This window comes from Pogoniulus pusillus, chromosome 30 (assembly GCF_015220805.1).
Source record: "Pogoniulus pusillus isolate bPogPus1 chromosome 30, bPogPus1.pri, whole genome shotgun sequence".
NCBI lineage: Eukaryota > Metazoa > Chordata > Aves > Piciformes > Lybiidae > Pogoniulus > Pogoniulus pusillus.
Genome location: NC_087293.1, coordinates 10,877,685 through 10,890,575, shown reverse-complemented (window position 1 = coordinate 10,890,575; position 12,891 = coordinate 10,877,685). Strand labels below are relative to the sequence as shown.

Below are 12,891 nucleotides of genomic sequence, written 5' to 3'. Positions count from 1 at the left end.
GGGTGAAGCTGTTGCATGCCACAAAATGCTGTTCAGTCCTATCATTCCCATCTTGCAGCCCAGTCTTAGCATCTATTATCTCCCTGGTGCTTAGCCCAGGTGTGCTAATAAGTGGTTGGAGATACTGTTTGTAATGAAATGCAGTTCAGAGAAAACTTCAGAGCTGGAGCTTCTCAAGAGGCTTTGGCCAGATGTTATCATTAGCTGCTTAGTGTCAGTCCTCTGGCAGCTTTGCACACTACACTGAGCTAAACACTGCACAGGAAATGAGCGCTGAAGTTGATCTGTGTCTCCTGATTTATGTCTTTTCTCTTTCCAGAGTTGTTCAATAAGTGTAAAGGTGATTTGATTGAAGTCAGAGATGGCACCTTGAAAACTCATCCAAACCTGTTAGAAAACTTAGTCTTCTTTGTTGAGGTAAGGTTTTTTGACTTTGTAAATGGAAGTTCTTGGAGTAGTTTAGGGTAGAAATGCTGGGACTAAAACACAGTGAAACTTTTTTGAGCTCAGTCACTCATGAAAGCACAACTTTGAGTCATAGTAGGAAGATTAAATCTAGCATAAAAGCCTCCTGTAAATGCAGCTTGTCACACACCTGTACCTCTTTTCCAGACCATCTCCATCGCCCTGTGGGTATCAAGTTACTGTGACAGCATCCTCCGACCTTTTAAATCCAACCTGCAGAAGAAGAAGAAGAAAAAAAAAGAAAGCAGTGTAACTATGGTAGACAGAAGATTGCTATTTTTTTCCCTCCCCTATCCTCAATCCATTAGCATGTTTATAGTGAAAGAGAAATCAGAGTAGATAATGTGTTAATAAACTGCTTGGCATAAACTTTGCCTTGTAGCTGAAGTGAGTTAAAGATCGCTCAGTACAGATTTGGAAAGCCTTTTTTTCCCCTAGTTAAAATCAAGTGATGAGGTGCACATCTCTGACACCTCTGACAGCTGGTTAATAGGAAACAGTTTACAGTATCACAGCTCTTCCTACCTTGAGTGTGCTGCAGTGAACTTGTTACCTGGTAGTGTCTTTCTGGGTAGATCATTGAATGGTTTGGGATGGAAGAGACCTTAAAGATCATCTAGTTCCAAATCCACTGCCATGGGCAGGGACACCTCCTGCTAGTCCAGGCTGCTCAAGGCTCCATCTAACCTGGCCTTGAACATTTCCAGGCTTGTAGTCTCCACTTCTGTGGGCCACCTGTTCCACTGTTTCACCACCCTCAGGGGGACAGAATTTCCTGCTTATGGCTGATCTAAATCCAGCATCTTCCAGTTTGAAGCCGTCACCCTTTGTCCTGTCACTACGTTAGATTGTAGCTTAGCATTGGAGGAAGGACTAGAATGACAAAGTGAGATGTGACATGGCAAGGTGAATTGGCATTAAGGGTGTGTGTATCAATTGAAAATGTCTTTCTTTCCCTAGCCACCTGTATTTACACACTTTCTGGATTACGTTACTGAACTACAGACGTTAACTTCCAATGTAATAGATCACATCAAAGGGCTTGAAATGATTCTGACTGCACTAAAACTTGAAGAGCTGTCCCTCAAGGACACTCTGCTTTTACAGGTAAGAACTTGAATCATAGAATCAGTCAGAGTTGGAAGGGACCACAAGGATCATCTAGTTCCAGCCCCCCCTGCCATGGGCAGGGACACCCTTCCCTAGATCAGGCTGCCCACAGCCTCCTCCAGCCTGGCCTTAAACACCTCCAGCCATGGGGCCTCAACCACCTTCCTGGGCAACCCATTCCAGGCTCTCACCACTCTCGTGCTCAACAACTTCCTCCTCACATCCAGTCTGAATCTCCCCACCTCCAGCTTTGCACCATTCCCCTTAGTACTGTCACTACCTGAGAGCCTGAAAAATCTTTACAGAAGAACAAGTGGCAACTTCTCTCCCTCCTTGGGTACAGAAGAGTAAAAAGCACTGCAGGTGCCAAACCTCATGCCAGATTGAGGTGTGACAAATGGGCCTCAAGAGGAAGTTTAGTGCTTTTTAAGCCTTGGCAATCAGAAGAGTGAAACTTTTGGGATAGACAAATTAATGTTACTGTCATCAGGGCCAGTCTAACAGTTTAACACTTACTGTGAATGTGTTTAATTGCAACAGTGGTTGAGGCTCTGAAAATACACTTGAAATGGTGTCAAGGGTCCAGCTAAAAAGCTTAGAGGTGACTGAAAGGATAGAATTGGGATTTCCTTTATGTTGCACTTGAAACACAGGTAAAGATAAAAGGTATGACAAAGCAAAGTGGTGAAACTGGGATCATCATCTGGTACTCAGGGGAAGGGACTGGGGAGTCATGTTCTTTGTCAAAGGATTATAGAATCCAGGAGAAGGGTTTGAGAGGGGAGTTGTCTCCTCACCGGTATTAGTTTGTGGGGGATAGGAGAGCTGAGTAGGAGAATCATGGAATCACAGAATCATTTTGGTTGGAAGAGACCTTTTGAGGTTGAGTCCAAACATTAACCCAACACTGCCAGGTCACGACTAAACCATGGCCCTCAGCACATCTACACAGCTTTTCAGTCCCTCATGAGATGGAGACACCACCACTGCCTAGGGCAGCTTGTTCCAGGGCTTAACTACTCTTCCAGGGCTTCTCTGCTCCATCTCAGTGTTTGCAAAAGGCAACCTGAGAGCAACTCCCTAGTCAGTAAATGCTGACCACAGTAAAATGCTGCAAGCACTCTCAATTTCAGTCACAGATATTTAGCAGTAGGGTGTTTCCAGAAGCTTTGAAGAACTGGTAATGTTACCTGCCCTATCAGGGCAAAACCAGCACCAGCAGATTTGTTGCTGCTGAACTGTGCTGCTGAGATTGCCTTTGTAAAGTTAAACCGTGGTCTTCATGAATTTCTTATCGGCGTTTGAGGCAGTGAGGGAAGTTTAGCAGAAGGATTTAAACAGATCCTGTGGCCTGACTGATTTCTCTCTTTTTGCCTTTCTCAGGAAGAAAAAAAGTTTACAAAGACTGTGCAAGGGAAGGTCCAGAGCAGTTACCATCACTCAGTTCAGGAAATTGGAGAGCTGCTGAAAAAGAGACTCGACACCATTAAAAAACTCAAGATTTGAGAAATGCATCCTTGACAGACTCCACAGGGGAGTGACACCAGAGTCCCAGACAGAAGCAACATCCAATATACCATCACTTTAATCCAGAACTTCCTCATAATGCATGAAGGACTTTAAAAAAAAATCATAAACCAATTTTTGTAGGTATTACAGATGTATTGAGCTGATTTAAATTATTGTACATAAAGGAGAAGCAGGGACCCTGATCAGGGTTTGACCACTTTTTATACATGTTCATAAGTATATTGCAACAGGAGAAAGCGAACTTTCTTCCCTTTTGATCTCTAGCAACAACTGGAGATGGTCTTTAGAAGCAGCAATAGAAATCCAGTGTAAAGCATTTATCTCAAAGGAGTTGTATTTTCATCACCATACAGTGTTTATAATTTTTGTATGGTCTTTGCCTTAGAAATGCAGAAATCGTAGATGCCCGCACTCAGTGAAATGAGCCTGCTCGGGAGCTGCCTCTTTTGTCCTCAAGCCACTTGGTCCTACTGAAAAAAACCAGCTGTTGGCCCAGCAGGGAGAGGTGAGGCTACGCTGGAGGAGCACTCTCTGCCTACAGCCTTCCAGCTCCACTGCAGCGTGGGAGGAAGCCCTGACAAGTGGTGAGGAGGCTCCTCTGAGTAGAGGACTGGAGGGAAGAGGTGGAGTCGGTGTACACACAGGTTGTTTTCATGTTCTGGAGAGAACTGCAAACCTGATGAGGAGCAAACTTGGCTGTTCAGCTCTAGAGAGAGAGAGAGATGGCATTTGGTGTTTCAGCAAAACACCCCCCCCCCAAACCAGAGACCTTGTATATAGCAGCTGCAGTGCAGTCTGACGCTGTGGTCTGATTTCACGTTGGCTCAGTGTAAAAACAGCAATCACCAGGACTTTTTAAAAGTGTATTTAGAATACTGAAACTTTAAGACTTAAATATTTTAATAGAAATTAAATCTTATTGGCTTTTGGTTTTAAGTTGGCAGAGGTAACTTGCTCCTGCTGTGGTATGAGGCTGAGAATCATTACTGTAGCTGTATGCTTGCATTGTGCGGTTGCTCTTTGGTTGAGTGCTCACACAGTGTTCTGTTAGTGCACTCGTATCATTTGCTCCACTGACTGCACTTCTGCTGGGTTGTTTTTATTCACCTGGAAGGAGTAATGCAGTCAAAAATTGGTAAGAAAAAATTAAGTGTACCTGCAGTACAAGGGCCAGGTCAGGCTTGGCAGATTCCTCTTCTTATTTCAAGCAGCTAGTAGCTGAAGTCTAAGTTTAAAGTTTTAGGGGAGCTGATAATCCTCCCTTTGTTGTCATCTCTTCTGAGAGTGTTTTGTTAGTAATGATAGAATGTTGAGAGTATTTTTTTTAAATAAACCCCTTGTATTAAAAAAAAAAAAGATAAAACCAAAACAAAAACCCCCAACAGAACAATCCTCACATAGCTGCTCTTGCTGGATTTAGTTTTGCTTTGCCCCATCCTGAAAGGGACAGAAGAATGTCTGCAGGTTGTGTGAATTGTAATGGATGGCCTGAGGATTTAACTGCAGTGTCTGGTAAGTGCTCTGGGCTGAACAAATACCAAAATATGTTAAAGTCTGTTTCGTAGTAATGCTCTTCCTGGAGAGGAAAGAAAGAAAAGCCAAACAACCCACAAGTGAACTCTTTTGTGTTGTACAGAAATACCTTTTTTTGATAGAAGGACGTGCTCCTTGAGTTAAAGCCGGAGTGATGACTGAAGTTGCTTTGGAATGTGTAGGGTAAGTGAAAACAGTCCCGTGTTGAGGCGATGCAATTCCTGGAGAAGCACTGAGCCACAAATTGGCGCTGTCCTTGCTCATGAGCGCTGCTGCTGGTGTTCCTGTTCGCGCCTCCCTGGTGGCAGAGACTAGAGAGGAATTCGTGCAAACACCAGCATTGAAAGCACCCTAATGCAGAGGGGACACTCCGGGGGCTGACTTGTGCTGGAGTTTCCTTCCACTGCTGCTACAACAGGTTGAACACGACCTGTCATATCAATAAGCAATGATGTAAGTTAAGTGTAAGGTTAAAATAACCAAGCTTTTAAAGTCCTCCCATGTGCCTGAAAGCAGAACTTGCTGTTAAAAAAAGAGTTTTCTGCGTCAGCTCCCTAACAAAGCAGAACTGAAAGTGCTGGGGGGGACACGTGGCAGCTGAAGCAAAGCCTGAGAAGAGATGGAACCATGGCTTGCTCACTTCCCATCCCACCGTTTGGCACGGTGTCGCTCAAAGCACCCCTGTGCCAGCACAGGGGGAGTACTGACTGCTGCTCACTGTCACTTGCTGTCCCCTTTCCAGCTCCAGCCACTGGCCAGCAGTGAATTTGTCAAACAAAGGCGATTTTTTGATCACTCAGTGGTTCATAAAACCAGATGCCATCTCTTCACAAACTGCAGACTGGCTGTAGGAGGAAACGGTGTATGCAACTGACCATGTACTGACTGCTAGGGGGCTTGCTTGAAGGAGAGGGAGAATTTCTCTCCCCCTATAAACTGTGTACAGGTAAATATATTCTATATTTCTTAGGAAAGAGCATTTCCCCTCCAGAATATGTCCCACAGGGACCCAATAAGAAATCCAAGCTGTAACCCATTGCTGCTGCTCTCCTTTTTTTTTTTTTGTTTTCCACTCTTGGGATTTGTTTTTTTGTTAGTTTTGGGTTCATTTCTCTTTTGGTGGTGAATTGAAAACCATACCTAGAAGAAGCTACCACGACTACTGTTTACAGACTGAAAAAGAAACACTGCTTTTATACTACTGGGATCACGAGCCGCGATCCTTTCACAGCTCTCCTCAACACTGCTTCAGATCGGTGTCTGATGTAGAGAAAGGTCAGAAGTCTCTTGCCCTTCTTTGTCTACACACACAGGAGAAGATGTACGACGCCTGTTTGTGTCGCCCATTGTTTTTTTGTACTTCTTAAACTGTTCAGAAGTTGCATTTATATTTTGCAATCATTGATAATCATGACTTTATTTTAGCCGCTAGTAAATCTTAGAGGGGTTTGGTTTGGTTTGTTTTGTTTGTATCTGCAGCCTTACCTGAACTTTTTTTTCTCTTCGTTGTTAATTTATGACTGTAGGAGATGTGTATGCCTCAGCCTTCTACGGACTAAAGTGACACCACTGCAATTGATCTGCTTTAAACTGGATGGGTTTATAATTTATATAAAAGTCAGTTTCGTTACAAATCAGTCTTGCTGCCTCTTTCATTTTTAGGTCTGGTTGGGCTGGAAGCGACTTGGAGGTGCTCACCCACGCTCTCTAGCTTTGAAACCAGATTATCCTGGTGTGGGGCAAGCAGAAAAGCAAGTTCCCTGCAAGGAAGGGAGGAGGGAAAGGGAGGGAGGGAGGGAGGGGGAATTGCTCATCGCTTTATACCTGCTTCAGGGCTGCCTTCAGAATCATCTGTGATGGAAGAAGGAGCTTAGATGCGTCTGTTGCTTGACGTGATCATCTGTCAAGCTCCTGCTCAGGCTTTATTGCTTGCTTGGACTTCATCCTGGCTGAAGAGCTAGCACTGCCTGAGATGTCTTTTAGAAGTACAAAACCGCAGTTGGAGAGGGCTTTGGCAAAGCTGTAGCAGCAGCCACCCCGCCTGGCCTGCTGTTGTATGTAAATGTCTCACACAGCAGTCGCTCTGCTCCTCTCCTCTCCTGCACTTCTGCGTGGCCGTAGCGCAGCCACCTGTGCTGCAGGGCCAGACTCTGCGTCCTGCCCTTTCCCTTATCGCTGCCCTGCTGTGGTTTTTTCTGTCGGAGAGCTGGAACTGCCCCAGCCGCCCTTGCCCTTTCCTCCCCTGAGCCCGGGCCAAAGCTGGACCACCCTAGCTCGGTTCTCCGCTCCCACCGCCCTGCTCGGCCCTGCGCCTCCGCCGCGGCTCCACCCCGCCCCCCGCGGCTCGGCCGCACTCCCCGGGGCGGGGCGGCCCCCGGCGGCGCTGGGCTCGGTCACGTGGCCGCGGCAGCCCCGCTCCCTCCGCGCTCCGCCATGGCTGCGGCGCTCGCCGCTGGATCCCTGGTCCTCTGCCTGCTCAGTCTGGTGCTGCCCGGTAGCACCGCGCTGCACACCAAGGGCTCTGTACCCCTTGACACCATCACCTTCTACAAGGTACGGCCCGCCCGGCGGGCGCTGCCCGGTCTGACAGAGCGCTCGGGGTGGCGGGGGATGGATGGCCGTTCGGGGAGCGCGGCGACCATGTGCACCGCCACTAAAGCCACAGCAACAGGCGAGCTGCCACGACGGGCCGGGGGGACGAAGCGAAGCTGCGGCACGGGTGTAGGGCTCGGAGGCGCCCCTCTGCCACCCCCCCACTTCCAACCCCCGCTGCCGGCGCCGGGGAGCGCTCGGCGCTGGCGGAGCGGCCGAGGCGGCGGGTCCGTGGCGTCGCAGCCAATGGGGGAGCGGTATCTGCGGCGGGCAGCCAATCAGCGCGGCCCAAGTGGAGACGGGGCAGCGGGGCTGCCAGGGCAGCGCTGCGGCCCGGGGCGCGGAGGGCTCGGCTCGGCCTGGCCGCAGCCGTGGTGCCTCTGCCCAGCGCCGGCACGGCTCGCCGTGGCCCCGGCCAGGGATCAGAGGAGCCTCTCTGGTCTCCTTCCTTCCGTAACAGAGAGCAGGACCGTGCAGGGGAGCGAGTCGTGGCCGTGAGCGCGAGTTGGGCCAATTCCGGTTCTTTTTTGGTCATGCAAGAGAAAGCAACAGGCTTCTGCCAGACCAAGATCTGGCAGTGCTGTGTTTTTCTCCGCTAAATCGCTCTGAACTGAGGGTGTCAGCCTCAAGCTGCTGATTTCAGCAGCACCCAGCACAGTGGCAGGTGTTGGAGCCCGGCGTGGGGCAGATGGAGAGAGGGAATGGTGCGGCAGGATTAACGCCTGTACTGTCACTGTGTGAAGAGACAGCCCTCAGCTGAGCTGGCTGAAAAGTATCTGCCCAAACAGACTGCTCAGGCGTAAGCAAATAGTTCTCACCACATGCCAGTTTTGTGTGTGTGTGTCCCAGATTGTTTTTTCTGCTGTGACAAACCATTTGTGGTGTTTACTGCACTCTGCATCCTTTGGGAGTTTCTGGCTCCTCCTGCAGCAAGAGAACTTTGAAGTAATTGACAGAATGCTGAAAGAGGGACTCAAAAGACCAGCAAAGCTGTAGCTCCTGTCATGCTCACTAGGACAGTAATGAAGTAATCATCAGGCCCTGGGCTCAAGGCTGCCCTTAGCTGCTGCAAGCAGCTAGTACAGCAGCACTGGAGCAGTCCCCACTTGTAGGTGGGGACCTGTGTTGCAATCTGAGCTTGTTCATTAGAAGAGAAGATTTTGCAAGGTCTTCTCCTGCAGGGAGAACAAATTCCCAACCTGAGTCGCAGACTCCATTTGAAAGGGCAGCATCCAAGCAGAACAAAATGCAAAAGCAACAGCACAAACGAAGAGGAGTCAATTAAAAGATGAAATTTACATTTCCTGACCCATTGCAGCAGCTCCACCCCTACCCCATGCCTCAGAGCTGCAGCTCTCATGCTGGGACACTTCAGAATGACATTAGATGTGGCCTCTCTCAATGTCCTACTTAGAAGTACTTTCACCACTGACTTTCTTCCACGATACTAATCAGATTTGCAAAAAGCAAATCATGTATAATTAAAGGCATTATCTGATCCCCCGGACCTGCCACACACCATCTTTATCTTGGTGTAGGAATACATCCACCCGAAGCTCAGTCTTTCCCCCACACTGCAGTGAGTCATTCCTGAAAGGCCGTAATTAGAACATTTCCATTCTCCCTCCACATCTACTTCTTGCAAGGGAAGAGAAGGACAAGCTGAAGCAACCTCAAGTGACTTGTAGATTGCTCAAACTCAAAATGCTAACGTTTTGTCTTTTTCCTCCTTGTTTTAGGTAATCCCAAAGCATAAGTTTGTCCTGGTGAAGTTCGATACTCAGTATCCCTATGGTGAGAAGCAAGACGAGTTTAAAAAGCTGGCAGAGAGCTCAGGCTCCAGTGAGGACCTTCTGGTGGCTGAGGTGGGGATATCAGGTGAGGAGCTCTGGGCAGATGGGTGCAGTGTGGGGTGCTGAGGGGGAGATATTCACTGTGATTTCTGATGAACACAGCCTCTGAGGCAGTGCTGATGGTGAAGGATGAGATGGGCCAAGCACCAGCTGCCGTGGCTCCCGCTGAGAGCGTGGGAGTGCTGCTTATCTCCTCCGGGCTGGTTAATGAGGCAGGGCAGCCCACGCTGCTGAACTGGATCCCACTCTCCTCACTCAAAACTCTTCTTGTGTAACATTACACAAAGCCTGTGTAATGTTATTCATTTCTTGTAGCAACCCCTGCCTGCTTTTACTGCTGTGAGGAGAGTAGTCATTGTGCTATGGATGGTGTGCTCTGATATTCTTACAGCTGACCTTAAGAGAAAAGTACTCTGGAGTACTGTGTGCAGGTCTGGAGCCCCCAACACAAGGGGGACATGGAACTGTTGGAGTGAGTCCAGAAGAGGGTCACGAAGATGATCAGAGGGCTGGAGCACCTCTGCTATGAGGACAGGCTAAAAGAGTTGGGACTCTTGAGTCTGGAGGAGAGAAAGCTTTGAGGAGACCTTAGAGTGGTCTTTCCATATCTGAAGGGGGCTATAGGAAGGCTGGAGAGAGACTATTTACAAGGTCTTGTAATAACAGGACAAGGGGTAATTGGTTTAAACTGACAGAGGAGAGAGTCAAACTAGATGTTGGGTAAAGGTTCTTTCCAGTGAGGATGGCGAGACACTGGTACAAGTTGCCCAGGGAGGTGTTCAAGTCCAGGTTGGTTGAGACCTTGAGCGACCTGTTGTAGTGGGAGGTGTCTCTGCCTATGGCAGGGGATTGGAACTGGATGAGCTTTGAGGTCCCTTTCAACCTAAACCATTCTGTGACTCTATAATGTGGTCACTGGCACCTCACTTGCTCTTTGTAGGTAGAAGTAAGAATTTAATCGCACAGGAATTGCCCGAGTGGAAAGTTTCACCCACACTGACCTCTCTGAGCGCAGGTGGATGTAGCTAAGTAGCTGCATTGAAGTCTCTGTAAGTTTTCTGTCATGAGGAGTAAATGAAATTCATGTAAGATGAGAAAACATCCTGTGCTGTCAGAGCTGAAACATGAGTGTACACCTGCACAGAGACCAGGGAACAAATCCATTTAACTGTAAAGTCAATGGATAGAGAAAAGCAAGAGGAAAGGAAGGCCATTCATTTCCCATAAGGAGAATGAGGTTTGTATGTAGAGGCCCTGACAATGGCTTCCACAATCAGCAAAGCATCATGACAATCCTGGGTTTCCCTTTGGAAAATGTAATGATGGTTTGTCTTCCAGAAGTGATTTTCTGAGATGGTTTTGTCACAGTGGATGGTGTTGCCTGGAGAAGAGGTTGTTGCTGAAACTCTGGTGACTAATGTTTATCAGTCTGTGTTGAAGAGCATCCTCGTCTGTTTTCCCTTTTGATTAATGCAGTGGTCTTTTGTGTTTCATTTTCTCCTAACAGATTACGGTGATAAACTGAACACTGAGCTGGGAGAAAAGTACAAGCTAGATAAGGAGAAATTCCCTATTTTTTACTTGTTTCAGGATGGTGACTTTGACAATCCCTTACCTTACAGTGGGCATATCAAGGCCGGGGCTATTCAGCGCTGGCTGAAGAGTAACGGCATCTATCTGGGGATGCCAGGCTGCCTGAAGGAGTATGATCTGCTGGCCAGCAAGTTTGTGAGCACCACTGAGAAATCAGAGCGCCAGTCCCTCCTGAAAAAGGGCCAAGAGAGCTTAGGCAAAGCAAGAGAGACCGAGAAGAAGTCAGCTGAGCAATACTTGAAAATTATGAGCAAGATACTGGAGCAGGGAGAAGAGTTTGCTGCTAATGAAGTCGTCCGAATCACAAAGCTGATCGAGAAGAACAAAATGAGCGATGGGAAAAAGGAGGAGCTCCAGAAAAGTCTCAATATCCTTGCTTCTTTCCTGAAGAAGAATAGTGAAAAAGATGAGCTGTAATATGTTGGAGAACTTTGTACAAGCTGTGAAACACTGTCAGAGAGTCCTCATCAGTTCTCCTTATGCAAGCAAACTTCCCGCTAACTTCAAGAGAGCAGCAGATTTCCTTCTGGTAGTCTCAGTGTAGAAGATCAAGAGGAAGACATTCGTTAAAAACAGAGTATTATAAATGTTGGGGAAAATCACCTTAAAGCAAGAGGGAAAAACCACCTCAAAGCAAGATGGCATTTTTGTGTAATGCTATTCAATAACAGTGTTAAAGCAGACCAAAAAGAAAAGCACTAGATTGGCCCGAAGCACATTCCTGGTGGCTTTTACAGCTGTTCCCTGGCAAACAAATAACAACATTCAGCCCCACATTCCATCTTGCATATTCTGAAAGGCACAGATTGATTGTCCCTCATATCCCCACCTCTCCCTGTTCTTTGTGTCCTTGGGATTTATCCTCCTCTTACCTTTTGTTTTCCCAATAGGGCTCCTTCTCTGAGTCTTGTTCTCTTTACCTGTTGACAGATCCCAGAGTTTCCTTTTTCTGCCCTCCGTGGCTCCTGTCTCTCTTTTGCTTGGGTATCAGCCAAATGCTCGCAGGCACAGTCAAGACAGGTCCTCCACGTGTCAAAACTTGCCCTTCCTCTTCTGGCCAGCACAGCCACCTCAGCAAACGTTGTAAAGTCCTTCTGGTATCCTGACAGAGCGAGCGATTTGAGCTCTGTGCAAGGGCAGAGTCTCTTTGAGGTGCTATTACTCTTAGTCTCGCCAGTTTCTGCAAGACCACGTTCTCCAGGGGCATACTGGGGTCAGTTTTCTTTCTGCTGAAGAGCACATGCAGTGCCTGCGTGTTTTGTCTGTCCTTTCCATCCCAGCTTCGTTGTCCAGGGTCAGAGTAAGGCGAGGGTGAGACCAATGAAGGCATCCGAAAGTCTCAAGCCGTGGTTAACACAAACAGAATATTTTCTCCAGCTGCATCTTCAGAAGCAATCAACAAAGTCAAACTAAAGGTTTGCCAGCATTTAGTAGTTTTAAATATTTGAGATCTCGGAAAAAAGGAAGCAGAAGTATTTGTGCCCTTGGAAGTGCAGTCTGTACAATTTTAATGGAGCTGCCTGACCCAGGGGTCAGGTCAGCCCTCAAAACTTGATCCTGCCTGTGCTGTTCGTGCTGTGTGGAATTCAGACGGCTGCTGGGAAATGCTGCCTAGTCAGGGTGATAGCTGAGAAGAGGAACACCTGAGTGTTTTATCTTAAGACTGTGCTTCAAGCTAAGTAAAATGGATTTCTGCGGGAGCTTTGCTGCCTTTTGAATCCTGCGGTGGGTACAAGGAGCAGATATAAAATGTATTAGTAATGCTACAATTAAAAAAGTGGTTCCAATTAATAGCTGCTGCTAAAACTCTTTTCTAGAGCACCTGCTGCTGCTTTCTGCAACTACAGAGGAAGGCAGAGGCTGATCAGCCAGTGACAAGGGCTTGACACGAAGGGGTGGGAGGGTGTCCCTTGATGCTCTTTGCCTCTGAGGAGAGGAGGGGAAAGGACCTCGCAGCAGGGCAGGCTTCACTGGTCAGTTTCTACAAGGGCTTTGGGAAGATGCTTGCTGGGGGTAGCTCTTGAGGTGAGAGTGTGCCCAGACACTTAGGCTCAGGGTTTGGGCTCAAGCTCAGGGTCAAGGATTAATCTCAGGACTCAAGCTCGGGGTCAGGGTTTGGCCTCAAGGCTCAAACTCAGGGTCAAGGATTAGGCTTAGGGCTGAAGCTCAGGACTCCAAGCTCAGGCTCAAGGCTCAGATTGAAGTTCAAGGCCTG

The 12,891-nt window shown here is 47.8% G+C and overlaps 2 protein-coding genes across 3 annotated transcripts in view; both read left to right on the top strand.

Annotated features, from left to right (window-relative positions):
• NAA25 (N-alpha-acetyltransferase 25, NatB auxiliary subunit) overlaps positions 1–4,041 on the top strand; it is a 35,755-nt gene extending 31,714 nt beyond the window's left edge. For both annotated transcript variants that reach the window (XM_064169000.1, XM_064168999.1), the window contains exons 21-24: positions 320–417; positions 613–723; positions 1,426–1,572; positions 2,959–4,041. In XM_064169000.1, the coding sequence (XP_064025070.1) occupies positions 320–417; positions 613–723; positions 1,426–1,572; positions 2,959–3,081 (479 nt within the window). In that variant the 3' untranslated portion in view covers positions 3,082–4,041. The remainder of the gene's footprint in view (positions 1–319; positions 418–612; positions 724–1,425; positions 1,573–2,958) is intronic.
• Positions 4,042–7,026: 2,985 nt separating this feature from the next.
• Positions 7,027–12,467, top strand: ERP29 (endoplasmic reticulum protein 29). Its single transcript, XM_064168474.1, has 3 exons — positions 7,027–7,191; positions 8,970–9,108; positions 10,591–12,467. Exons 1-3 carry the CDS (start codon positions 7,072–7,074, stop codon positions 11,091–11,093), a joined length of 762 nt encoding a protein of 253 aa, XP_064024544.1. The 5' UTR covers positions 7,027–7,071; the 3' UTR covers positions 11,094–12,467.
• The last annotated feature ends 424 nt before the right edge of the window (positions 12,468–12,891 follow it).